The 26011-nt window shown below is 51.7% G+C and overlaps 4 protein-coding genes across 4 annotated transcripts; 2 read left to right on the top strand and 2 right to left on the bottom strand.

Annotated features, from left to right (window-relative positions):
• Positions 1–3065: 3065 nt before the first annotated feature.
• Triagg1_1034 (uncharacterized protein) lies at positions 3066–9232 on the top strand (the record flags this gene model as incomplete). The annotated part of the gene is made up of 5 exons (XM_062903983.1): positions 3066–3207; positions 3704–3920; positions 4134–4442; positions 4502–9062; positions 9131–9232. 5 exons carry the CDS (start codon positions 3066–3068, stop codon positions 9230–9232), a joined length of 5331 nt encoding a protein of 1776 aa, XP_062760258.1.
• A 1752-nt stretch (positions 9233–10984) lies between these two features.
• On the bottom strand, positions 10985–12737 carry Triagg1_1033 (uncharacterized protein; the record flags this gene model as incomplete). Its single annotated transcript, XM_062903972.1, has 3 exons — positions 10985–12142; positions 12212–12401; positions 12481–12737. 3 exons carry the CDS (start codon positions 12735–12737, stop codon positions 10985–10987), a joined length of 1605 nt encoding a protein of 534 aa, XP_062760257.1.
• Positions 12738–13001: 264 nt separating this feature from the next.
• On the bottom strand, positions 13002–13688 carry Triagg1_1032 (uncharacterized protein; the record flags this gene model as incomplete). The annotated part of the gene is made up of 1 exon (XM_062903961.1): positions 13002–13688. One exon carries the CDS (start codon positions 13686–13688, stop codon positions 13002–13004), a length of 687 nt encoding a protein of 228 aa, XP_062760256.1.
• A 9617-nt stretch (positions 13689–23305) lies between these two features.
• Positions 23306–25828, top strand: Triagg1_1031 (uncharacterized protein; the record flags this gene model as incomplete). The annotated part of the gene is made up of 5 exons (XM_062903950.1): positions 23306–23333; positions 23387–23610; positions 23675–23920; positions 23974–24451; positions 24513–25828. The coding sequence occupies 5 exons, from the start codon at positions 23306–23308 to the stop codon at positions 25826–25828; spliced, it is 2292 nt and encodes a 763-aa protein (XP_062760255.1).
• Positions 25829–26011: the final 183 nt, after the last annotated feature.

The following is a 26011-nucleotide window of genomic DNA, read 5'->3' as shown; positions in this document are numbered from 1 at the left end:
GCCGTTTAAAGGGCCTGTGAGAGGGAACCGGCGCCTCTTGGCTCTGCGAACGGGGCCCCTTCCAGCGACCAGTGATAGCCTCCAGCTGATGGGCTTCATTGGCACTCGCTGGGAGGTGGGGAAAGGCTTCTGCAAGGTGCGGGCGCTTGAGCCTGTGATGGGCTTCGCGCCTCGTGATTGGACCGACCGCGGGTGACAGCAAGGCCTCGGACCAATCGCAGCGGCGGCTCGATGGGATGTTTAAGCGCCCAAGATCGGAGATGCATGGCTCGATTGGCCGGGCCGGACATTGACGGGCCAATCACGGCGCTGCGAGGGCTGCCGTTCGTTGCGGGATTTGGACAGCTGAGTGGGAATCTCGAGAAGATGGACATTCAAAGTGATTTAAAAACCCGGGTCGACTCGTGGGTTTATGCGCCCATTCCCTTGCTTGCTGGTGATGTCGAGCACGTTTCTTGCAGCTACTACTAGTATCGGATGTCTGGCATCTTCGTATACATCCATGGATGTTACTGTGCTGTACAGGTACGAGTACGACCCAAAAGGCGCCCGGCTCCGGCATCCGCTCAAGGCAATTTGAACGTTGACGCCATTTCGCGTTGTTGGAAGTTGACGCTCGCACAAGCTTGTTGCTCTGGAACCTCATTCGACGGGGTCGACAGGTGGCGCCATTTAGTGCGCCGACTCGAGCTTTTTGCTATCAAACGGGATTGGGACTTGTGTCTGCTTGAAGCTGCCGTGCCTGGGCGCCCCCCAATCTTGACACAGCGAGTATGCTGCATACAAATGGAGTACGGAGTACAGGACTCATACTTGTAATGAGGTTCCTAGATTTACCCATCTATTCCATATAAGAGATACCGATTTTACTCTTCATTTGCACGTGTAAATGAGTCTTCGTCTCTTCCATTCTTCTTGTGTAAATGCGTCGTGCGCCAAAGTCTGAGTAAGCTGACCATCAACTTGGCTTGGAGGCGGCGAACACCTCTTCCGCCGCGACCGTCTCTTGTCTGAGTCGCCGCCACCAGGCCAGGCCGTTAGTAATGTGGGAGCCTCATCAACCCTTACAGAATGCGGTACACGTTGTGCGACAGTGTCTGTGACAGCCTCAAATCTCTCATACAGACACGCTCAGAGGCTCCACTCGTTCTCCGCTCGGAACGGGATCCGGCCTTTTGGGGCGGCAAGATGAGACTCTGCATAAACGCCATGAAACAAATATTGAATCTGGGAACATGACGAGTGCTGTCCAGCTGTCTTTCTACCATATCGATAGCTTGATTGACGCTTCTTTAGCCAGTCATAGAGCCGGCCAGATCAGCAACTCCTCGTATACAGTATGTCAGCAAGTGATCAGCAAGCGACATTTGCGATTGTCGAAGCTCTGTTAGCCATACTGTCTAATAATGACTGCAACGGCTTATCTGCTGACGAGCAACATCAAGGTATAAGCATAGCATCGATATATTCAGGGAGTGGCTATTTAGCACCCCGAGTTTGCTATCCAGCATCTCATATCTTAAACGTAAAGCTTCAGGGACCCAAATGTCCATAACCCAAGTACAAGTACCTGTAATAAATAAGAGACCAGACCGTTCTTCGCATCTTGTTCCAACACTTGTACTCGCACAGTCATTGGGGTGCTAGATATCCAACTTGGGGGGCTGAATAGCTGAGCCCTTGGTTTACCGGGTGTGCTGGTTACTCCTAGGGGTGGGCTTGATACAATTTCCCTATATATATCCATATACAACCTTGAAAGAGTTGGCGCTCGACCAGGTAGCAATTTCCAACTAGTCGCTCGGCATCCATCGACCCGTTCATGCCGCGATGCTTTGCTTGTAGCTAAATGAGCATCCCATCCGCACACATAATTAAACGACTTGCCAGCCGCGCAACCAGATCAGCCCATGTCATTGCGTGAAATGGCCGCGTCTGGAGCGGCCTGCAGCGAGGTTCATATGGGGATAACGGGTAGGGGGCCTGCTTCGCATAGGTGCCTGGAAACCTGGAAGGCACATGCAGGATAGATTAAGGGCCAGCGACAATATCCGCGGCGCTAAAAGCTCAAACCACTGAGTTCGTGTACTGTACTAATGTAGGGACACAAGGACATTGCTGATTTGTACTATAGTGCTCCTGGGTTCTATTACTATGCGGATATGTGCTATCAAACCTTGAAACATCTTCAAGGCTGTTTACCAAGTCCCCGTCTTGTCAACAGAACTCGTCCTGGAATGGCTGTTTCTCTCTCGCTATCGTGGGAGGTCGCTTCCATGATATTCGCATCCATTCTTTTCCACGCATCACATGCAGCGTGACGCAAATCCTTTACTCCATATCTAACGGCTTTTATTCAGAGGTTACTTCCGGTTGGGGGGTGTGGACCTTTTTTCTTCTTCTTTTTTCCCGCTTTCTCAAGCCTCTACGGGATAGTGAAGAGAAAAGATACCAAGCACTCAACTCTAGCCGTCCGCACTACCTGGTGGCCAATGCTGTAGATTGCTTAGGTAGGTGCCGAGGCACGACTATACTACCTGCTAACCTCAAGCCTCTTGGTTGGACAAGTAGAGAATGTTCAAGTCAAGCTGCCAGCTTCATCGCCATCTTTCTTCCTCAATTTGCCTCCCGTTGGCGCCCTAAAAAATCCAAATTTTCAGTTCCCCAGCGGCAAATAATCAACCCTGCGGCCCCTGTTTTAGCGGGCAGCGCAAAGGCATCTAGACCGGTCTACGGCGGTAGCAAATGCAAGCGTGAGTCTCAGTCCACCTCTCGCTCAGAAATCGAGAATCAAGAACAGGGATCTAGGTTCAAGTTGCTTTTATTATACTACATACAACTGTACTTGTACATGCCCAGTCGTGAACTATACAAGCAAAGTGCCTACCCATCGATACAGAACGCACTTTATACCGACGTGATGAGTATGTCGCGGGTGTCTGTCTGTCTGTATATGGAACCTTGGCAGACCCGATCTCGATGCTGTGAGTCGTGAGTGCAGAGAACATCGGCCATCTCACAACGCCGCCTGTCCACATGTTGTTGTTGAGACAGCCGTTACTCGTATGCCTCCTCCAGCTCCAGCCGAGAAAAAGGCTGTCGGCTTCGGAGGGGCACCTCCGCGGATCCCTGCCAGGCCAGAACCAAGCCTTGCTATGTGGGAATTACCCGAGGAGATCCATCTCGGTGCTGGAAGGAAACGCGACGGTGCGCATAGTCGTGTATATGCACTATGCTAGGTACATGTAGGTACATGTAGGTATGCTACAGTACAACAGCGCAGACCGTCCGCCTGACATGTCGTCAATAGATTGGTGCAACGTACTCCGTGCAGCCCGCTCATATTAGTAGTGTTGAAGAGTATCGTATAGTATCAAGGTAGTCACAGAAGAGAAAGGAGAAGAAAGGAAGAGAAAAAAAAGGACTTGACCACAAAAAGGTTGAGCGCTCTGAAGCCCAAAAATTGACCCGTGATGGACAGACCTTGGACGGGATGGGGCCTTTTGCTTCCCCCACCGAGGCGCCCCGTTCGTCTCCCTGCTTTCAATCCATCTCACCCGTGCCAGCATTGGCATTAGCATCCATGGTAACACTCCTTCAGCTGCTCACAGTCCGGTTGAGGTGCCGGCATAATACCACATACCACATACCACATAATACGAAATCCCGCCATGCTCGAATCGAGGGTTTGGCGGTTGATCAGCGCTCTGCTTCGTCCTCACCACTAGCACAGCTGCCCATCTCCACAGCCAGACTCGCCGTGCTGATCAGATCAGCAGTCCCACCACCAGGCGACCCTTATTGTCGGGTCCGTCAACCATCCCCGGCTCTACTGTAGACCTTGAGATTCTCTGGACCTCAGAACTCTCAGACTTGGGCTCCGAAGCTCTAGACCGGCACTCGCCGCCGTGTACTCGTGTGTGTGTTGAGTGATTCAGAGCCGGGCGACTTGCAATCCATCCGAAATCAAACCCCCTCTCTGCTCTGCGAGCTGTCAAGTGCTCTGCTCTGCTCTGCCCTCTTCTGCTCTCCTCCGCGCTGCGCAAATCTCCCCTGATCCTGATCCTTCGTCACCCGCTCACAGCTGCTTACGATTATTCTCCTTTCTCACTGCGCGCTGCTTAATCCTCGAGGGTCTTGGATAAGCTGCGTGTCTGTCCGGATTCGCCTCCCGTGCTGGCGCGCGCAGATCCAAATACTACCGCCGCCGGTACATACGAGTACTCCAGCTCTCGCCCGTCATATCACAGCCACAGGCCTATCGTCGCCATCGTCTGCCGTGCTTGGGCCCTGTTCGCATGCCCTCCAGAGGCAAAAACCGTTGGAGAAAAGACGTTGCAGAGGATCAACGCTCCGTTACCCACTCCATCATCCACCCTCGCCATCTCGATCTCGTCCCCTACTAGGCCTAGGTCCCTTACGAGACCACGCTATCGTGCAAGGTTCGCCGTCCTAGTAGCGCAGCATCCTCTCCATAAACCCCGCTGTCAGTCAGTCCAAGCCGCATCTTGGGTCTTGGTCTTCATCGGAAGCCTGCCTTGTTCCAAGCTTTTCGACTCGAGCCGAACCCACGACCCTCCCTCGCTTTCTGGCATCTTCGTCCCCCCACCGGCGCCTTGATGCAGGAAAAGGACGACACCTCCGCCGATAGCATTGGCTTCGCCTCCGCCTCCGCCTCTGCCCGTTCCCCTGTTTCTGAACCTGCCACTGCCTTTCCTGCTGCTCCCGTCCACCATCCGTCCTCAGCAGCGTCTTCGACTCGGGCACCCGGCGCCTTCGACTCCGGGTTGCCGAATCCCGCCTTGGCCTCTCAAGACGAAGCTGAAGCTGCCGCCTCTCCTCGACCTCTTGCTGCGGTATTGGAGACGGCTTCTTCACCATTCCGCAGCAGCTTTGCACAGAGCCACCTAGAGCACTCGAGACACCATTCGGCAGGCCGATCGGCGGCGTCATGGCATACTGACAGTAACAATCCAGACCAAAGCTCTTCGCCATCCCCTGCGCATCCAATCACAGCCCTGCCGTCGCACAGGAGCTATCCCAGCCTCAACGAAGCCTTGGCCGCAAGCCTATCGTCGGCTGATAGCATTGGAAAGCGCCAGTCGCGCAAAGTCAAGGACGACCAGGCCATGGGGTCGACACCAGTCAAGAAGGCTCGGACCGGGGCCTCTCCCCCTAGGAGGCTCGAAATGCTGAGCGATGCCATGTTCCCCTTAGCACACAAGGCCGCACTCCAAGTAAGCCGCGAAGATGCAGTCTCTCCCCTCTTCTTCTCTCATGCCCCTGCGAGGCACTTCTCTCGCCCTCAAAGCGTTCCCGTCTCAGATGTGGCTTCTGCCATTCTGGCACACGCTCGCAATGACGATGCAGACCCCATGACGACTCTCAAGCTCCCCAGAGCAAGTGTTAGCTCCACGAATGCCGCTCTTTCTGGCAGCACGCCATCTTCCATGGACATGTCTGCGCCGTCCCTAAGCCCTGACGTGCGCAGCCTGCCTCCCAGCTTGCAGATGCTCCAGGGTGTTGGTGTTCTTGAGCTTCTCGAGCACGACGACAGGCCCACGTTCCTCGTCGATCTGGCAAACCCAGCAAACACTCAACGGCCTGGGCTGCCCATAGTGTACTACAACGCCTCTCTACGAGCGTCTGAGTCACTCCACGGCCATCTAAGCCCCGACCAGGAAGACCCTGCTACTCCCGACTCGATGGAGGATTTCAATGACTTCAGATCCTGGGTTTTGACAAACGGCGTTGATCCCCATGATACTCCCTCGCCGACGTACGAATACCGGGGGATTACGTGGCTATGCACAACTTTGAGGCGTCGATTTCGGTTCATCAGCGGGAACATTACCCATCACTCCACTCGCCAAGCTTCACCAAATGCGATGATGGAGGAGGAAGAAGAGGGGGAGGTACCTATGTCGGGGCAAGATGGTAGTGGCGACTGTCTATCGACTCCAGCTACACCCGCTGCTGACATCCCCGAGCCACAAGATTACTTTGGCACCGCGACTGCGAAGCCTACGATTGAGCCCATGGACACAACCGATATAACTCCCGCGACTGGCACCATAGAGCCGATATATGACATCAACCGCCGCCATCCAGATGACTTTACTAACCAAGTGCTGCAATCACAGCCTGTAAGGTCGACCTTTGACTGGACCAGAATTCCGTACAGCGATAACCTGCCTGAACACATCAAACTAGCAAAGTCAGTAGATTGGGCCTCCACGCCTCTTGGCCCTATGAGTGAATGGGGCTACAGCCTGAGAGCCATGGCAAATCTAGTCATGGGAAGCCCCAATCCGGCTGCCATGTACTGGGGCCGTGAATACGTCAGCATCTACAATGCCGCATTTGTGGCACTGGCAGGCAGTAAACATCCATCCCTCATGGGCAAGCGGTACGGAGATGCCTGGTTCGAGCTCAACGAAGAGTTCTCCCCCATATTCAAGTCAGCTTGGGAGTCTGGCCAAGCGACGATGAAGAATGATGACCAACTCTTCATCAACCGACATGGCTTTTTGGAAGAAACCTTCTTCTCATGGTCCATCATTCCTCTTCTTGGCGAAGAAGGCGAGGTTGTTGGCCTGTTCAACCCAAGTTTCGAAAACACCCGGCGGAGGATCAACGAACGCCGAATGCTCACCTTGCGAGAGATTGGAGAGCGGACGGCGTCGGCAGCCTCCGTCAGCGAGTTTTGGCCGCAGGTCAGGTTAGGCTTGGCGTTCAACGAGTATGACCTTCCTTTCAGCATGATCTATTCCATCAAGGATGATGCCGAAAGTGAAGTGTCATCGCTACAGTCGGGTAGCCTCCCGCACTCCCCTCAGCTTATTCTCGAAGGATCTCCTGGTGTTCCGGAGGGTCATATCGCAGCCCCACCAACTTTGGACCTACGTACATCAGATGAAGGGTTTGCGCCATATGTACGGCAGTCGTTGGCAAGAGGCGGCACCCCTGTTGTGCTTTCCGAAGAGGACGGTACCCTACCAAAGCATCTCATAGAAGGATTCGAGTGGCGGGGTTTCGGCGACCCTTGCAGGACAATCGTCGTCTTCCCAGTTGTCCCTACAACCACGGGCGAAGCTGTGACGGGATTTATAGTACTAGGCGTAAACCCCCGGCGGCCATACGACGACGACTACAAACTGTTCATCCACCTTTTGTCACGGCAATTGGCCACTTCCATGGCCTCAGTTCTCTTGTTTGAGGAAGAAATTCGACGTGGCCAGCGGGCGGCTCACTTGGCTGCTTTGGACCGCCAGGAGCTCTCGGAGCAACTTTGGCAGCGTACGCAGGAAGCCGAAGAGCTGGAAACCAAATTTACGCGCATGGCCGAGTTCGCGCCGGTTGGAATGTTCATCGCCGACCCAAGTGGCCATATAAACTATTGCAACGATATGTGGTGGCAGATTTCCCGACATTCTCGGTCTGACCAGATAGGCACCGCCTGGATGGACAGCGTACGGATCGAAGACAAGCCAGGGTTGATGACAGCTTGGACAAAGCTTCTTGAGCAAAAGATGACCATCTCGGTGGAGTTTCGATTCAACTGCAGCCAACTGTGTGGAGATCACACAGTCGACACCTGGGTTTTGATGAGCGCATTTCCAGAGAAGGATGCTGATGGCAACTTGACGTCCATCTTTGGCTGTATCACAGACATTTCCTCTCAGAAATGGGCTGAAAAGGTACAGAGCGAAAGGCGCGAAGAGGCTGTAGAGCTTAAGCGGCAGCAGGAAAACTTCATCGACATTACGAGCCATGAAATGAGGAACCCCTTATCGGCTATCCTTCAATGCGTTGATCAAATCGCCAATAGCATAGCTTCGTTCTCGGCCCATTCGGATAAAATAGAGGTGGACGCCCTTTTAGAGTCTTGTCTTGACGCCGCCAACACCATCAATTTGTGCGCCAGCCACCAGAAGCGTATCGTCGACGACATCTTGACGCTGTCGAAGCTCGACTCCAACCTGCTGGCCGTTACTCCCGTCGATGAACAGCCGATCAAAGTCGTTCACCGTACTTTGAAGATGTTCGAGTCGGAACTGCTTGCTCACGACATAGACTTTGAGTTTCGGGTCGACAACAGCTTCGAGACGTATGGAGTTACTTGGGCCAAGCTGGATCCGTCAAGGTTGAGGCAAGTACTCATCAACCTCCTGACCAATGCCATCAAGTTCACCCAGGGCCGAGAGAAGCGTGCTATTACTGTAAGCATGTGCGCTACCAAGGACATCTCGGAGATTACCAGTCAAGGGACTTTTTACTTTGAGCGGAACGACGTCCAGCGGACAGTCGGCATGGATATCGACAACGAAGAGGAATGGGGCACCGGTGAGCGGTTCAACATCCACTGCTCGGTGGAGGACACGGGCGCCGGATTGGGCGATGAAGAAATGAAGGTCTTGTTCCAACGCTTTTCGCAGGCGTCTCCCCGGACGCATGTGCAGTACGGGGGTTCTGGGCTAGGGCTGTTCATCTCGAGGATCTTGACCGAAATGCAAGGAGGCCAAATCGGAGTCTCTTCTCAGAAAGACGCTGGGAGCAAGTTCAGTTTCTATGTTCAAAGCCGCAAATGCTTGAACCCTCCGTCTCAGTACGAACACATTACGCCGTTCAAGCTCGAACGCAAGATTCAATCTCCGCCTACCCACGGCCAGCCCGCGAGCTGTCCCACGTCACGGAGCCAGTCGGATGCAGGCCGCAGTCCCCTTTTTGACGTCCTCATTGTCGAGGACAACATTGTTAACCAGAAAGTCTTGCAGCGACAGCTGCGCAACTACGGCAACAACACGTTCGTAGCCAACCACGGCAAAGAGGCTTTGCAGACGCTGCAAAAATCGAGGTTCTGGGCGGGCCAAGAACAAGAAGGCGTCGATATTTCCGTCATCCTGATGGATTTGGAGATGCCTGTCATGGACGGCATGACTTGCGCAAGGAAGATTCGCGAGCTTGAAAAGGAGGGGACAATCATCAAGCACATCCCCATCATTGCGGTCACGGCGTATGCACGGCCTGAGCAGATTGAAAATGCAAAGGCTGCCGGAATTGTGAGTCTCGGACCTGCTGCCTTATAGACACGTCATGGATCAATGTCGCTGACCGACTAATTACACAGGATGATGTTATCTCCAAGCCATTCCGCATTCCCGAGTTGCTCCCCAAGATTGAGGAGCTAGTGGGCAAGTACCAGAGCCTTTCTGTGTCGGAAGACGCATAAAGGGCATCCAATCTCCCTTTTGAAGGAGAAACGGGTCATGCGACCATGTTTCTGTTGTCTCGCTCTGCAAGGCACGCCCCGTCTGATGTCTCATGAATACGACACGCCGTGGTATTTCCAACCTCTTCCCTTTTCCCTTTTTCTCTCTCCGCTTTGTCCATCTTTTTCAGCATGTTTTAGGTTTACCTACATGAGGGTGCCTAGCGTGTTCATTTCAAGCCTCGGGCGGGCGTTTCGGTACCTTTTGCGACTTGTTTGGGAGTTTAATCCTTTCTATTTCATGTTTCCTCAAGTATACTGGGCGGAGTCGGATGCGAAAATAGCCAGCCAGGGATTTCTTTTTTTCTCTTTTGTTTCATGTTGATGCTTGCTCGTATTTGCGAGGCTGCTTTCCTCAGATACCAAGTTTGTTTTAGACAAAGTCTCCATTTGCATACGATTGCGAAGAAGGATGGGCCGGGCATAAATACAGCTAGAGTTATGTCCCGAGAGAGCGATATTCACGATGGGAATTTTTTTTATATACACAAAAAAGGATGTTGCGGGAAGGCAGGGATATTAATAATGGCGGGCATACGGATATAGCATATCATATTAGTAGAAAGAAATACAGACACGGGAATTTTCACCACGTTGCAGCTCCTACATTCCGGATCCCTCGGGTGGGTTCAGGGTTCCTGTCCCCGACTTTTTTTTTTTTTTAACGCAAGGCTGTGATGGGGATGGGATTTCGAATTGTCCATGCATACGCGTAGACACGGGTTTTTTTTTTCGAACAAAGAAAAGATCAATACTGTACGGAGACAGCCCACTTGCGCCGGTAGATGTATAAGCGTAAATAGTGGAGCGATGAGAAAATCCTCGCTTCTTGTTTTTTGAATCATTTCGCCGTTCTAATACTGTACTCCGTATGTTACCCATAATTAAAGAAGAAGAAGAAGAAGAAGAAGAAGCCCGGCTTCACGTCCTCTCTGCTATAGACTACTGTTTAGTACAAAGAATTTGCCACTGACTTTGGCGTGATTTTGACAATAGAAGGAAGAAGGAAAGAAAAAATTGGTTGCGACAGATCCCGAATGCCGTGATTCTCTGTGATATCATCTAGTCTATGGAATTCAGATGGGGATTGTCTGACTCAAACAACAACTACGTGAGTGAGCTTAGCGTCACTCAGAAAGAAGACACGATGGCGAAAACATTCAAGGGAAGAAGAGAGACTATTTCAAGCTCCCGCAACTTTGATGCATACTCGTATATATGAGAGGTTAGTACTCCGTAGTTCGCCACATGAGAGTTGATTGGCGGGTTGCAAAGACAGTTGTAAACAACAAAAGACAAGACACAAACAATAGTGGCTTACTCGGCAACAATAGGAAAAAAAAAAGAGACAGGCAACTTCACGGTGCAGAAACGGTAGTAATAATAAGATTAGAACACACACATCATCTTGTATATTAGGTATTAATTATCTCCTCCTCCCGGGTATCGAACAAAGCAGAACGCGAATGCTGTATACTAGCAACATGGATTTTTTCAAGTTTTTTGATGTTGAATTTTCGTCCATCGACGTGCAAAAACAAAAATGGAAAGTGGTATCAGTGAAAGCAGTCTCGACAGGGTATCTTGGTATCTTGTGAAGAAATGCAGATCCTTCCATTCCCAGTCCTCTCATGCGTGTTTTGTGACAATTATATCAAGGAAAGTTTGCAAAGTGTGTCTTAAGTCGTAAAACACTCACTGTCGGCGAGTTCTCTAAGCGGCCGCAGTGACGACGGGGGCGGCAGCGGGGGCGCCCTCGGGCTTGTTCTCGGCCTCGGCCTCCTCAGTCTTGGGGGCCTCCTCCTTGGCCTCCTCCTTGGCAGCCTCGTCGACGGCAGGAGTCTCCTCCTCCTCCTTGATAGCATCCTCCTCCTTGGCCTCCTCGGCAGGCTTGTCCTCAGACTTGGCGGCGCCCTTGCCCTTGATGGTAGCACGGAGCTTGGAGAACGCGCCCTTCTTCTCCTCGCCCTCAGCGGCGGGGCCGGGGGACTTGTCACGCTTGCCGAAGGTGAAGGGCAGAGAAGACTTGCGCTTCTCCTTCTCCTTCTTGGCATCGCCGTTGGTCACGGCAGCCTCGGTGGTCTCAGTAGGGACGGTGGCAGGGCTGCTGACATCGACGGCCAGAGGGGTGGTGGCCTCGACGGGAGGAATGACGGGGGCAGCCTCAGTGGTGGCGGGGACCTCCTCCTCCTCCTTGGGGGACTCGACCTCAGGCTTGACATCGGCGGCCTTCTTCTCCTTCTTGGAGAAGACGTTGCCGAAGAAGCTGGTGCGCTTGTTGACAGCGGGCTTCTCCTTGGGGGACTCGGGCTGAGCAGCCTCATCCGAGGTCTTGGTCTCGGCCTCAACAGCAGGCTCAGCAACGACGGGAACCTCCTCGGTGACAGGAGCCTCAGTCTCGGGGACAGGCTCGACGACAGCGGGGGTCTCGGCAGCGGCCTCCTCAGGCTTGGCCTCGTCCTTCTTCTCCTCCTTCTTGCCGAAGCCGAAGAAAGAAGCGCGCTTGCGGCTAGCGGAGCGACGCTTGCTAGGCTCCTCGGCCTTCAGCTCATCCTTGGTTTCCTCCTTGGCGGCGGTCTCCTCAGCGGCAGCAGGCTCATCAGCCTTGGGAGCGGCCTCCTCAGCGGGAGCAGCCTCCTCCTTGGGGGCCTCCTCCTTGGGAGCGGGCTTGAAGCTCTCAATGGTCTGCTTGTAGATCTCAGACTCAGCGACGGTGGTGGCAAGCTCCTTGGCCTCAGCGATCTTCTCCTTCAGCTGGGAGACCCAGTTGTCACGCTCAGCAAGAGAGTTGGCCTTGAAGCTGTGCTTGTTGCCCTTGGCAGAGAAGTGGAACTTGTTGGAGCCGTCGGTCTCAGGCTCGGTGGCATCAGCCTATCAAGTCTCGGGTTAGCTACATATATCTCAACAGTGAAGGGGCGTTATTTGCAAATGGATGCCTACCAGGTTGATGACGCCATGGGGGGCCTTCTTGTCACCAATGAACAGAAGACCCTTGCCGGTGTGGGTGGCCCAAGCGATGTTGTGCTGGGCAACCTCAACGTGCTTCTCAGCCTTCTTGTAGGCGGCGAGAACTTCAGCCTCGACGGCTTCGGAGCCGAAGAAGAAGAAAGCCTTGCTGGCGATGAGGTTCCTGTAGGGTGAACTGGTTAGCGCCCCTCGATTCCATTGACGCAGCCACGCGAAGCCAAGCTGTCGCTCGCTATACTCACTTGGGGAAGCTGGCGCCCTGAGCCTTGTGGCCCAGGAAACCCTCCTCAATGGGCTTCGCCTCCTCTTCCTTCTTGTCCTCCTCCTTGGCAGCCTCAGCAGCCTCTTCAGTCTCGGCCGGCTTCGCCTCCTCAGCGGGCTTGTCCTCAACAAGGGGAGCCGTCTCGACAACGGCGGGGGTCTCCTCAACGACGACGGGAGCCGTCTCCTCGACGGCCACCGGGGCGGCGACCTCAACGGGCTTCTGTTCCTCAGCCATTCTGGATAGAAAAAAGGGTATCTTAAAGCGCGGGGGTATCACAACAAACAAAGGGTATTAGAAAAAAAAATAAGGATCCAGAAAAGGCCTTTCGGATGTGGTATGGAAATGGTGTGTGAAGAAAGTAGAAGTGGGAGCAGGAGAGAAGAAGCAGCAGAAGGGGGTGGCAGGGCTACTTATTTGCCTGTGAGCGCGAGCACGGGAAAAGAAAAAAAGGGTAGGGGGAAAGATTGTGTGACAGCTTGCAGCGGGCAAGGCCTGGAATCAGAAACCCTGCAGAGGGCCATCCATCAAAAATGCGTGGATGGATAGCAGCTGTACTGTAGTTGTGTAGGTACTCGTACAGTAGCAGTCGAGTGCCGTACAGTGGCTCAACCCAACCAGCACGACTCTGACAATGCAGTGCCAGTGCCGTCTTGTGCCATCGCCAGTGACGCCACGGCGGGAGCAGCTCACTGAGCTCTGGCGCCCGCTAGCGCTAACCGGAGCAGTGAATGCCCTGAGACTCTGGAGCTCTGGCGCTCTCTTTTTTGGGTTGCCGGGGGCGCGGTGGGCCCCTGCGTGGTCTGTGCGGGCCTTAAGCGAGTGGGCCTGAAATTGCAGACCCGTCGACCGGCCTGCGCTAGTGGCGGACAGAAATGTTCGGCAGCCACCAGGGCTGGCAGCGGGCCTACGCTTGGCCTGGCTTTCCCAGTACGAGTAGTGCTCGTAGCGGTACTTGGGCGGCCGTGCGGCTCGGCGGCTGCTCGCACGGCCCGGCCGGTCACTCTCCTTCGTTCCGCCCAATGACTCCCAGCCTCCACTCGTCATTTTAAACAGCCTAAGCTTCCATGTTCTCCTTTGTCCCGTCTGGGCCACGGCCGCCGATAAGCTGGCAATGGGCTGCCGGTACGAGCACGGGGGGGACTGACTCGGGAATCCGCGTAGAACCTCTGGAAGCTTGGTCAACATGGATCGCCGTGAACCATGGGATGCTTGCTTGGGCCGAGGGCCATCTAAGATTATATCTTGCCTTGCCCCACGATCCATCTTCGCCTGCTGCAGCTGCGCATATTGTTCCGGTGTCTCGTACGTTGTATCCTCTGTCGACTAGACGGCATCAAGCCAATGCTCCCGCCGGTAGTGTAGTCGTAGTGTATACGGTACCATGAAGAGCAATACTTTGTTGCTCCATATACTATTCTTAGTTATGATGCAGCCCTGCTTCTCCTTTGACAACGAATATTGCCAAGTACTCAAAGTGGTGAGGGCTGGGAATTGCAGTATTGGACCGGCCCCCCTTTTCCTGAAACTAGGTATACTGGGCTCTGTTGCAAGTACAAAACGATAGTGCGCATTGCAATCCAATGTTGCCTCATTACAACCGTGATCAAAAAGTGGACGGGGCAGGTCAGGCATCAAATGTCGGCTTGCGGTGCAGAGTGGTATTGTATTTGCAAGACTTGGTTACGCGTAATTAACAGCAAAAGACGATCTTCACTCGGCGAAAGGAGAGGGCGAGGAAGATCACGTAGGCGAGACAATCAGCTCGACGACAGTCTCATGGTCGGCCGTCCCCTATTTCATCCATCAAGGCCATTTCATCTTAATCAGTCGTTCAATACGGAGTGGGTACTTGGGCCAGCCCAGTGCCGGCACTGTCCCGCCATGTGTCATTCGCCCGGGTAAACCGCGGCATGCACCTTGCGGGCAACAAGCCGTCCAACTGCCTTGTCGATCCCTCGCTCCATCCAGCGTTTATTACCACAATGTCCACTTGCACCGAAACGCTCCTGGTCTCGAGGCTACATGTACTAGTGCGCCAGCCTTGGTCCCTGGCCATGGCACGAACCACAGGAAATGCTAGAATGGAATCGAATTTTTCTTCTTCTTGTTTCCTCTTTGCCTTTGGGCGGTGGATCACAGTACATGGACAAAAGGACGAGTGCTGCGGCCACAGGTTCATGCCGCTTCCGCGCCGGTGCTACTGTAACTGTACGGAGTTATACCTGTCGTGCACTGCAAGTAGTACCACCTCGACGTCGCAGAAGAGAGCAGCAGAAGCAGAAGCAGGCCAGGGGGGGAGGCCAGGGGGGGCACAAGAACGAAAGGTCTTGTTTGGGCGCCCATCAATCAAAGGGGGCCGTGATTCGACCTCCTGATTCTCTCCTGCAACAAGAAGCCGCCCTGATGAGTGGCGGTGAAACTCGAGCGCAGCATTAATTGGAGGGAGATCGAGCCATACGGAGCACATGCTCGCAAACCAGCAGCAGCAGAGCAAAACAGGTACAAGTACGAGCGCAGCACCGTATCGTATCGTATGCCGTGTCAGTCAATCGCGGCCTTGACTAGACTGTACTGGACTGGATGGAGCAATGTGGGACGAATGGCCATCTCGATTCTGGCCCTGTTTGCCTCTTTTGATGGATGCGGCAGCGAGGGGAGCGTCACGATGCTCCTCCTCATCTTCCGCCTCCCGCGGCTCCCTATTGTACATGCCGTGTAGGAGTAGGTACTCGTACATGCAAATTACCACGTGAGAGTGAGTGAGATGGTGAGTGAGCATTAGAGCATTAGAGCATGAGCACGAGATTGAGAGTGAAATGGATCAATGATTGACAAGCAGCTACCGTACAGTGCAACTACGGAGTACTACCTGCTGAAAACGCACCAGCACCAGACGATGAGGTTTGCTTTGCTTTGCTCGCGATGCGGCAACATTGCGTATTTGGATGGGATCAAATGGAACACATTTCGCATGACGCTGGGCTGGCAGGGAACGTCGAACCAACCACAAGCAGCCTCTCGCAATCAAGTACCGAGATGGCACTTGGCTGCACCAAAGTGGCGCGCCGGACCCCCCTTCCCATGTACAAGTACGGAGCGGCGCTAAAATGCGCTGCAGTGCGTGCATGTACTGCTACCCCTGCCCCATCAACCCGTCCAAGAAGACAAGACCGAAATGCCTTCACACATCACTCCATTGATTGATTCCACTTGTGGCGCGCCCCTCCGTCAGCGAGATTGTTGTCTGGACTGTACATGTACATGTACGGTATGGGGACAAGGGGGACGTTGAACAGGTCATTGGGCTGTTGCTGTTGCTGTTGGTGACGGGATGGTGTGAGTGTGAGCCCGCGAACCAGCAGCCATTCGCAACACCACCCAATGGCATCACACACATTCCGTCGCCAGATAACAGCTAGCCGGAGCTTAGCTGCACCACCACGTTGTTGTCATCGGCCATGTGACACCTGCTCTAGCGTCACTGGACCGATATCATGAGGGGCGCCGAAGGAGACGGAAACAAAAGAAAAAGAAAGAAAAACGGCAGCTGGGCTGAACCGGGCTGGACTGGGACTGGACTGGACCGGACCGGCGCCTTGCCTTGCCTTGGATGCGATGCGCTGCGATGCGATGCAATGCGCCTGCGGGCGCGGATGCGATGCCCGGCTGCGCAAATTCATCCTGTCTGTCTGTCTCGACCGGTGCTTTCTTCAGGCCAGGTCAGGTCAGGTCAGGCCGGTCTAACGGCGCTGCTGCAGGGTTCATGTTTTCCTTCATGGAACAGGCCGGTTGAGGCGCCGTCCCTGGCATGGCATGGCGGTTTGCCTGTTCAACATCACCCCCTTTCAATTCAAGCCACTCAGCTCACCATTTGATCTGGTCAATACTTGCCAGCGTCTTATATTGGTACGTGTACGAGCATGTATTTCGTACACTCCAGCCCTTGCTTGCCTTATCACGACGCTGGGGGAGAGCACGGTGCTCATCTTTTTGTTTTTTCCCCTCCCCAGCCCTTCGAATAATTTCTTTGACCATGCACGCTCGTACGAGATATGCCGTGATACGAGGATACTATTACTACTACTTACTAGCCAAGAAAAGCCCCGACCTGTATCTCCGATGTGAAAGAACCCAAAGGCCAAAAAAAAAATTTACACCAAAAAATTACAGGGTACCCGACCCAGTCTTTTAGCAGCTGCTAATAAAGCCGGAGAGAAGAGATTTCATCCATGCGACAAGGATCTTCATCAAATGAGAGGCGCTCGATAAGTTCGTGTGGCCTTGAATTTGTCCAACCCGCAAAGGACGAAGAACGGGCAAGATAAATCCTCTTTAGGTGGTAGTCCGTGACTACGGCAATACGGACTCGGAGGCCATTTTCTTGCTCTAAATTCCAGACCTCTCTCCCCAAGTACAATACACAAGGTGCGAATACTAAGTATTGCATGCATGTAATACCTGTATGTACGAGTAGTAGCAATCTCTCTGGCCAGGGCGGCTTGTCTCTATTGCTTGCCGAGCGAAGGATTTTGTTGTTATCAGTCGCTTGCTACTTGTATGCTTGGATACAAGCATGTGCTTCTCTGTGCCGAATTTGGATCCATGTAATATTAACCAAGCAAATTTGCTGTAGAATTCGGGCACCACTCAATCTCCATTACTGACTGTTTTGGCAAGGCAAGAAAGATGAAGAACCAGATTGCTGCGTGTACAAATACAAAAGCATTGTATGAACGTCGTAGTAACTTGAACCCACCACCACCTTCAGCACGCATCGAAGCAGCATCAGGGGTTCACCAACCGCCCAACAGTCCGTGTAAATGCTCTCAGCTGCGCTCTTGTGTCACAGCGCTTGGCTACTTCTGAAACCACATGCAATACCTATCATGCCTACCCATGAGCTGATGTCTGAATGGCTTCCGAGTCCCAGACAGCCGGCTACTCATGCCCGCCAATCTACTGCACTGCAACGAGTACAGCATCGACGTGGAAAAGGGCCGTGCTTCTCCCTCCCGCCCTCCTTGACTCACTTGACTCATTTTACCGGCGGACAAGACAAATCCAACATGCAACTATCTTTGCACCCTAGCCAGGCACGCCGGCGAATAGGGACTCCTGCTAGGGCGCGAGATTGAAATGTGACGTCCCCCCCCAAGCCCAGATGAAACATTTTATTATTAATGACTTTATTTCGAATCCCCCAATATCTGGGGACAATGAAACACGAGGTTTGGGACGACTACCTATTGGATTCTTCCCGGTGGCTGGTATACAGTAGCCGCTCGACTTTTGTTTCCATTCATACCTGGTACTCAAAGGTATAAATAGAAATCGATCATCACGCCTGCTAACCTCAACGATACGGCAACGCCCCTTGGGAGCCTCGTCCGTTCATTGGGTTTCGTTTGAGGCCCGGCGCCAAGAGGCCTTGTGACGACAAGCCACGACTCCACTGCCCGAGAGTTGCACTAACAAAGGGCGACACAAACGTTTTTTTTTTTTTTTTTTTGCCGCCTTTTTTGATCTCCAAAGGCGCATCTTGATCGCCAAGTTCACCCCGCTCTCAACGGCGGTGGGGACGGCAGAGGCTTTCGAGCTGTTTGTTTGTTTGTTTGACAGGATTCCCAATATCTGTACTCGTAACCTCTATGTACCCTGCAGATCTTCAACGGTCATGGACACGCTTTGGATACGTGTACAGCACAGTATAGTAGTAGAAGATTTGCCTTCCCTTAGTTATGATAGTTGGATCGCATGATGATGCCTGGACTAGGCGGACTCGTTACTTGATACACACCGGCATAAGCACCACCTCACATCACTCATAGCCGCCGCCGCTGAATGGTCATCGACGTTTGAAAACAAACAAAAAAACAAAAAAAACAAAAAATCCAATCCCGGCGGAGGCCGCCATTCCCCGGATCCCATCACGAGTTGATTCCTGTCCACCTTTCGGTCCGCAGCCAAACGGCCGGCGGCACCGGAAGACTTAAAGAACCCGCGGCTTGTCAAAAATTTGAAAGCGTGTTCCCTTTTTCTCGTATCAAGCGGTTGGGCCAAAAAAAAAAAAGCCCTGTTTCAAAATAAAAGTTGGCAGTGGCACGACCGCTCCCCAGTGGCCAAAAGGTGGTGTGACTCTGCACCGGACTTTTTTTTGGGATGCAGCAACAGCAGTAGCCTCATCCCTGTCCATTTCCCACACGGCCTTTGTACTCCCGTATGTACGTAAAATCTGCAGCGGGCGAGCGACCAGAAAAGTGATTATCATGCCGCTGCCCGGAACAAGATCCCCTTTGGCCGATACAGGAAGGCCGTTTGCCTGTGCTCCCCCGTTTCGGATGCAGGTTTTCAGTTGATGTCATTGCTCTGGTCTGGGGGGAGTCTTTTTGAGTCTTTTTGAGTCTATATTCCGTGTATGTACTCACTCGTACTCCCTAACAAGTGACGGGTCACGCATGATACGACCAATATTACATGTATGCAGGCCCCGTGTGAGTAGTCACTTTTTTTTTGGCGTGTGTGTGTGGGAAGATATCTTCCCGCCTGGCAATCGTTGACTGTCAATGTTACCCTATAATAACGAGGATATCCGCTGGAAGGGAAAAGAAAAGAGGAGAAGCAAGAAGAAGAAAAAACCTGCTCTGTGTTTCGTAGGGCGTAGGCGTGTGTAACTATACCAGACCTAGTAGTATTCTTAGTGACACCTCAAAGCGACCAAAGTGGTGCGCCGTTGGAGTAGCTGAGATCCGACAAGGTCTCCGATATTGAGTCGTGTGATCCATCTCTCTTTCTACTTTAAGAATAGGATCGCGATTAGCATGCCCGTGTGTAATAAATACTGGTGCCGAGAACGTTTTTTCCATCTTGGCTAAGCCTTGGCTAGAGCGAGGCGGGTTGACGTGATGCTTGACCATGTCCCATATTCCTAGAGCCGATAGCACCCACGCGTGATTACGCTTTCGCAGGAGCCGAGCACGCAAAATGCCATCGTGATTTTTTTTTTGCCTTCTCCAGCATGTCTGCTGCCTGTCTCCGTCTCCATATGGGTACATGTATTGTTCTATGGATTACTGAATCGGTGCTGATAGCAGATATCGGGCTTGATTCGCGATTCGGAGAAGAAACGTTGGAGGCGAGCCTCGGCGAGACCGATGTCGGATACTACGCGAAGACGATTGCTTGGGACGGCAAACACTTGAAGATCGAAATTTCTCGAGCCTTCATGGGGTTGTGGGAATGTCAGGGATTTTAACGACCGCCAATGCTGACCTCCAAGGCTCCCTGTACTGCTCATTTGATGCCCTGCCACTGCGACGAACCAGTAACGGTGGAATTGGATACAGACTCACGATGCGAAAGGATAAATAAGCACCCAAAGTGACGCTTAACGTTGTTTGATTAGACGACTATACCTCATCCGGTCCTGACTGTGTTGCTCGACAGTCTTCTTGTATCGTATGCCATTTCTACAGGAGGCGAGAGTAATATCGCTTTGAAGGCCCTTGTAATCCCTATTACTAAATCCGTTTTCAGATATAATTGCTTCATATGAGATATCGTATATGTTGGACCATGTGTCGCGTAACATATTTCGGCTGGTTTCACACATACATCGGGTGCTGATGCCATGCTATACGTATGCCGATACCATAGCCACATAAAGCCTCCAGTGACGATCGTAGAATATATATATATATCGTTTTGTTTCTGATGCGAGCTTTTGGAAAAAGATTATGTAGATTGGCTGCAGTGTGCTTATAATCTATTCTTTCGCTCGGCCGTATTTGTCTTTGAATTCTATCATCGGATGTCTTGGCAATGATGTCTTCGTAGCCCAGCGAGCTTGCCTTTCAAACTTGTGGTTTCTCGTCATGTTGTATTCTATGTATATCTCCTCTCTCTGAAACGTATCGACTCAACAACAGAGGTAGCCGGTTGCTTTGTACCTACACTTTGTGGTCGAGATGATTCTAGGGGAGATGTGTCGGCAATCATCACATACCTAGGTACCGGTAGTTTCTGCCATATGCTTTCCGGCTCATAGGAAAGGGTTTAATTGTTGTAAATGATATTCTTGTCACTGAATTGGTTTTAGCTGGGCAGAGATCTCAGCTCGCTCTGCTAGGCCATTGCTCGTTTGCGCATAACGAAATTCGAGACAAGTAGAAGCATCTCTCAAAGACGAGTAACCGTAGCCGTAGTATCAAGAATGCTCCAAAATATGCGTATTTCGCTCTCCTATTTCATTCTGTATCGTCATGTGGTCCACTCTGAGAACATTAGAATTCTCCCAAAAAGAGAGAAGGCAGCCTCAGCTCAAAGAATGCTTGCGTATTGGGATTTCCTCTCGTTCTAGAATCTATTCGCAGCGTAGTCCTGGTTCTATTGGCTGTTGAAAATTCACATATTCCTGATGTCTACCATTCTTTTGCCTCCCTTGTACTCAAGCACGACGGCTTTAGGAGTGTCGTATTGTCATAGACATCGAGCAGGTGCACTGTCTTCTCGGTCAGGAAACGATACACTTCGTATTCGAGTTCTTCACGCAGAGAATATTCGTCGTTGGCTTTGTTCCTAGAACTGACTGATGTTAAGGTTATGTTTCAATTTCTGGGAGCGTCTCTTTGTTTGAAAAGAGAGAGAAATACTTACTGCGGGTTGGCACTTCTTTGAAGCCGTCTTTCAGAGCGTTGACAACAAAGGCGCGCGCGTTGCCTCCCACAATATCGCGCCCTCACTCTATGCTCCCTAGAAGTTAGCATAGCTTGACATTTTTTCTGCTGGATAGTCAGTAATTTAACGGTGTCGTTTCTCGAATCGCGATGCATCATCCGCCACGTGCTTGTGGACGTGGGTATCGCGTCCCTGTCAAAGGAAGCTGTTGCATGGAGAGATTTGTTCAATCTAGGTCTTGTTTCTTTCATCTGCCTGTGTACATTGGAGAGGATGGTAGGAGTGGCATGAATAACTCTGTGCCGAGAATCTCGCGATGCTCCTCGCGTCATGTTGTCTGAATTGAAGGACGAAATAACGTAAACAATGCAAGGATGGTTATCATCGATAGGAAACCAGTAAACTCCTTGGATATCTAACGGGTAGCAATGGACAATATTGTCAAAGAAGAATGAATTGGAGATTCCTACCTCGCATCGCGGTTCTGCTCCTGTTGCTGACAGTCGATTCGGAGCACAAATGTTGGTTTGGAGTGCATGATTATAGAAGCCAAATCGGGTGTGATGAAGTGAAGATGCAAAATAATTGTTGGCCTAGTGCACAAACAGAAGGGTTGTAAAATTTCAAAACCTAATACTTCAAGCAATGTTGCTAAGAGAAGGGGGAAGTGCCTGGCATCAAACGTCCAGGGGCTGGGGCAGCGCTGAATGCAACCCGAACTGACATTACCATGAACACGCTTGCTGTTCTCCCGTAGAACAAGAACAAACAACAAGATGTGAAAACAAAGCCGATGGCCTCATTGAGTCAAGGATGCTCTGTTCAGAAGGCGCGTTCCGTACATTGGCTAGGTGTTAGGCAGGTATATATGGAAACAGGATTCGCAAAATTACAATAAAAGGCTGTCATGTTCTACACACCTGATGCTTCATAATGATTCGAGGCAACCGAAGATGGGAAGTAACTATTTGAGAGACAATAGACGATGGATGCAAATGTGTTTGACATTAGTTTGCTCCTTGGAATCACACCTCACAAGGCCAGGGGGGTGGATATGAATTAGTACCTGGAAAGATGCCCTGTAGCTCAGACAACTGGTGATTTAGTGAATTAAGAGCTTCTCCCATTAGCACTTCCTGCACCCTAGCTGCAAGTGTGTTGTGTGGCCTCGAGGTGCGAGTGCGAGTACGTGTGTGGCCCACACGTGCCTTGCAGTTGTTATTCCAGCCGCCTACAACACGCCCTCCCCCCTTCACTCTCCTCTTCCTCTTCCTCTTCCTCTTCCTCTTCCTCTTCACCCTCCACCCTTCAAACTTCTCCCCTTTGACCCAACACACACACACACACACACACACATCACAACTTGATTCCTTTCTCCCAAATCAAGTGCACATCACGTGAGATAGATTCCTGCCCTCAAACATCCTTGCTGGATATACCAGCTTCATCCCTGATGCTTTCCCTTGAGAACTCGGCTCTTTCAACTTGGTAAGCTCGTCTCCATCCTCTCAACTCTATCCCACATGACACGAGTTTGTTCATTTCCATCAATCATCCTCTTCTCTCTCATCACTAGCACAAGCCAAAGAATTGATGTAACTTGCCCGCACATCTCTCCTCTCGTCGGCTGCATCTAGCCTTTCCACCGTCTCCTTGTTATCTTTTCTCGCGTCTTTCTGGATACAACAAACCAGAGAGCTGTCTTTCCCCCAAATTCTATTCAACATCAATTCTCTCTTCCGTCTCCCCAGGCACTTCATGACGGAGAAGAAAACCCCCTCCACAAGGCGCTACGCATATCCAGTGCGTGGTGTTGAAAGGCTCTTCTCCTCTATCCCGACAGAGTTCCTGACCTCCATATATCATCGCTCACGTTTGTCTCTTATGGAAACCATATTCATGGGCATCCATCTTTGGGATTATGACTCTGTATTGCCACAATAGAAACACTGCCGCTTGGTCGTAACCTCTTTGCTGTTTTGATCACTGGTAAACAGATGAGCGAACCATAGATATCAAATTCAAAGCTCGTTTGACTCACACTCTAAGCAATAGACATACACTTGAACCAGATCTCTGTTGCTGCAAGAAAATCGTCGAAGGGCATTACAACAAGCCCTGCCGACCAAATGGATATTGACGATGGTGATTTCCATCGTAAGTGCTTCAAATTCCCTACCGTGTTTGGAATGTACTAATGCCCATCTCAGGCTCCATCACCCGTTACGGGATGGCTCAGTCGAGAGAGCGTCTCTTAACTCGGGGGTTCCACCCAGATGTTACTACGAAGACACCTACACAGCTGGAGAACAAGGCAATATCACACCTCAAGAGTAGAGTCTTCCGACCGGACCGAAACAAGTACATCTCATCTGGGAAATACCAATTCATAACAAGCGGAAAGATATATTACAGACTTCGCCGCCTCACAAAGGTAAGCAACTGCACGACACTAGACTTTTGGCTTTTGGGATAGAACACTGATCACATTATATTAGGGTCCATGGTTTGTCACTGAACGCCTTTCCAAGAAGCCCGCTTTCAAAGCGGCAGCCTGCCGCCCAAAAACTGTCGCGGCTGCAATTGCAACTACGCCTTTCATCCCCGCCCAGATGGTACCTGTCGTAGGACATTTGTATCTTGGACCTAAGATCATGGAAGATGTCTTCCGTGATGGCCACAAGACAGCCATGAGGCTATCTCTGACCTCGAGCAAAATGTTCAAGCTGGTTGGCGACAATGTCGTAGGTTATCCCCTGCCATGACAGAATCCAAGAAGTGTCTGACCAAAAAGCAGAACCGATGGGACTTTTGTGCCATGGCCTATGTCGTTCAGGTTCCCTCTTCTGTAATGATTGTCGAGGTTCCCCAACACACCATTGGGGATATTCTCGAAGCCCAGAAGAAATACAAGTTGAGAATTGATTCGCCCGAGTGGAAGGAGACACGTCAGAGGTTGCAATCCTTGCAGGACTTCGACGGTTATAAATTGCGATCCATTGAAGTGGAACACATATTCTTCCAATGGGCACAACTTTGGAGAGCTGAATGCCTGCGAGCTGCCGGGCCCTACTGGGCAACGGACGATCCAGAGATTGATCCCCAAACTACTGATCGTGCCAAGGAATGGTGGAGAGACGATGTCAATGGCATCAACGTCATGGGCTCTCTCGAGGAATTCGAAAAGATGTGGTCAGCTAATCAATTTGAAGGGACCAAGCACAAGCTGCATAAGATGCCCATCTGTCTCGCGATGGAGAGTCTTTTCAAATTGAGTAAGTCGCACCGGACATCAACTTTGATACTCTGGAGCATTGGGTCTAACATTTTCATCAGTGTCTGAACTGCACAGAGCTCGTTCGCATATCGAGGTTCTGCACCTTTACAGGGTGCCCCTTCTCGATCGACGTATGCTAGCCGTCATTCTACGAGGGTTGCCGAACGTAACCATGGTGGGCGTGTACAACTGCCCTCTCATCCACTTTGGCGACGTGATCCCGATTCTGGATCTCATCCATGAGATCAACATCGATCGGCATGAGAAAAACATGCCAAAGATCAAGGCGTTTGATTTCTTTCCATGCTTTAACCAGGGCACGCCGTATGCGCACGAAAACGCGGCGACGTATGGCATCTCTTGGGGGCCAATCCCGATGGACGTTGCCCAGCGAGGCTTCTATGCCATTATCCTCAAGGCCGTCCTGAAATCAAAGGGGATGGGCCTGGACCTGTTGTTTTCCAAAGATCATGCATTCATGGACTACCTGGTCAAGGTGCCAAATATCCCACTGGGCGTCTATAGCTTTCTAGATGCCATATATCGATATCTAGATGTGGAACAGGGGGCTTGGGGCAGCGCCAACATGAAACTCGAGGCGATCTACGACATGCTCAAACCAGTTCGAGTAGCGGTGGATAAGCATGTGGCCGACGACTGGCCCAAGTATTATCTCAGAATGATGGCCAAGACTTTCTTCTTCTGCTGCTCTTGCGGCTATCGAACTTTTATGGAGTTCTTCCCAGCCGGTTCTACGAATCGATTGCAAGCCTATAGACGCATCTGTTGCGCCTGTCATTTGCAGAAAATCCTTGACCTGGAGACAGATCATTTCAAGGCGCAGAAGAAAGGCCTCTTGGACAAGCTCTGTCCCGAATGGGACCGAACTGTTTTCAACCAGGATGCACCCCTTTTCCGTGGCGGAGGGGGATTGATTCGCCTTCAGTCGACCGAAACTGTGCGCCCTCAGCCGCCGATATTGACGGCTGCTGCGGTTGAGGGTGAGACTTATCGGCTCAGCCCTTATGGTGCACCCCTTATACGAGACAACAAGTACCCGCATGACTCGCTGGCCAAACTCCCCACCCTTGAGGATGTCGCCCTCGACTCAGCTACCGGACGTCGTTGGCTAGATGTCATTGCCTCTGCCGTCAGAGAAGATGTCCATCGTCTGGGCATCCTGGAACTTCGAAAGGAATATCCGACCGGCTCGAAGCGAAAGGGAGTTCCCGCATACGGCCCCACGAGAGAGGATGGAGGGGCGCCAGATGATCTGGACGAGATCCAGCCTCCAGCTCCAGACGATAAGAAGTGCTCTTTTGATTACAGAAAGGCCTTGGATACGGCAAAGATGATGAGCAAGAACGGCTGGTGAACAGCTCACGACGACTTTTGTGGCTTTGTTTGTTTTTCTGGGTTTCTGTCTTTTCTAGGGTTCTTTCTTTTCTGGGTTTACCCTCGATTTGAACACTGTTTCTTTTGGACGGACTGATTTAATGCATCGTGGTTTTTCTTTTCGTTTTGCTTGCTTGTCAGCCGCATCGGTGGCTGTCACACT

Source organism: Trichoderma aggressivum (assembly GCF_033847375.1).
Source record: "Trichoderma aggressivum f. europaeum strain CBS 100526 chromosome Unknown scaffold_002, whole genome shotgun sequence".
NCBI lineage: Eukaryota > Fungi > Ascomycota > Sordariomycetes > Hypocreales > Hypocreaceae > Trichoderma > Trichoderma aggressivum.
Note: the sequence above shows the minus strand (reverse complement) of the source record. Positions and strands in the feature narration are given on the sequence as shown.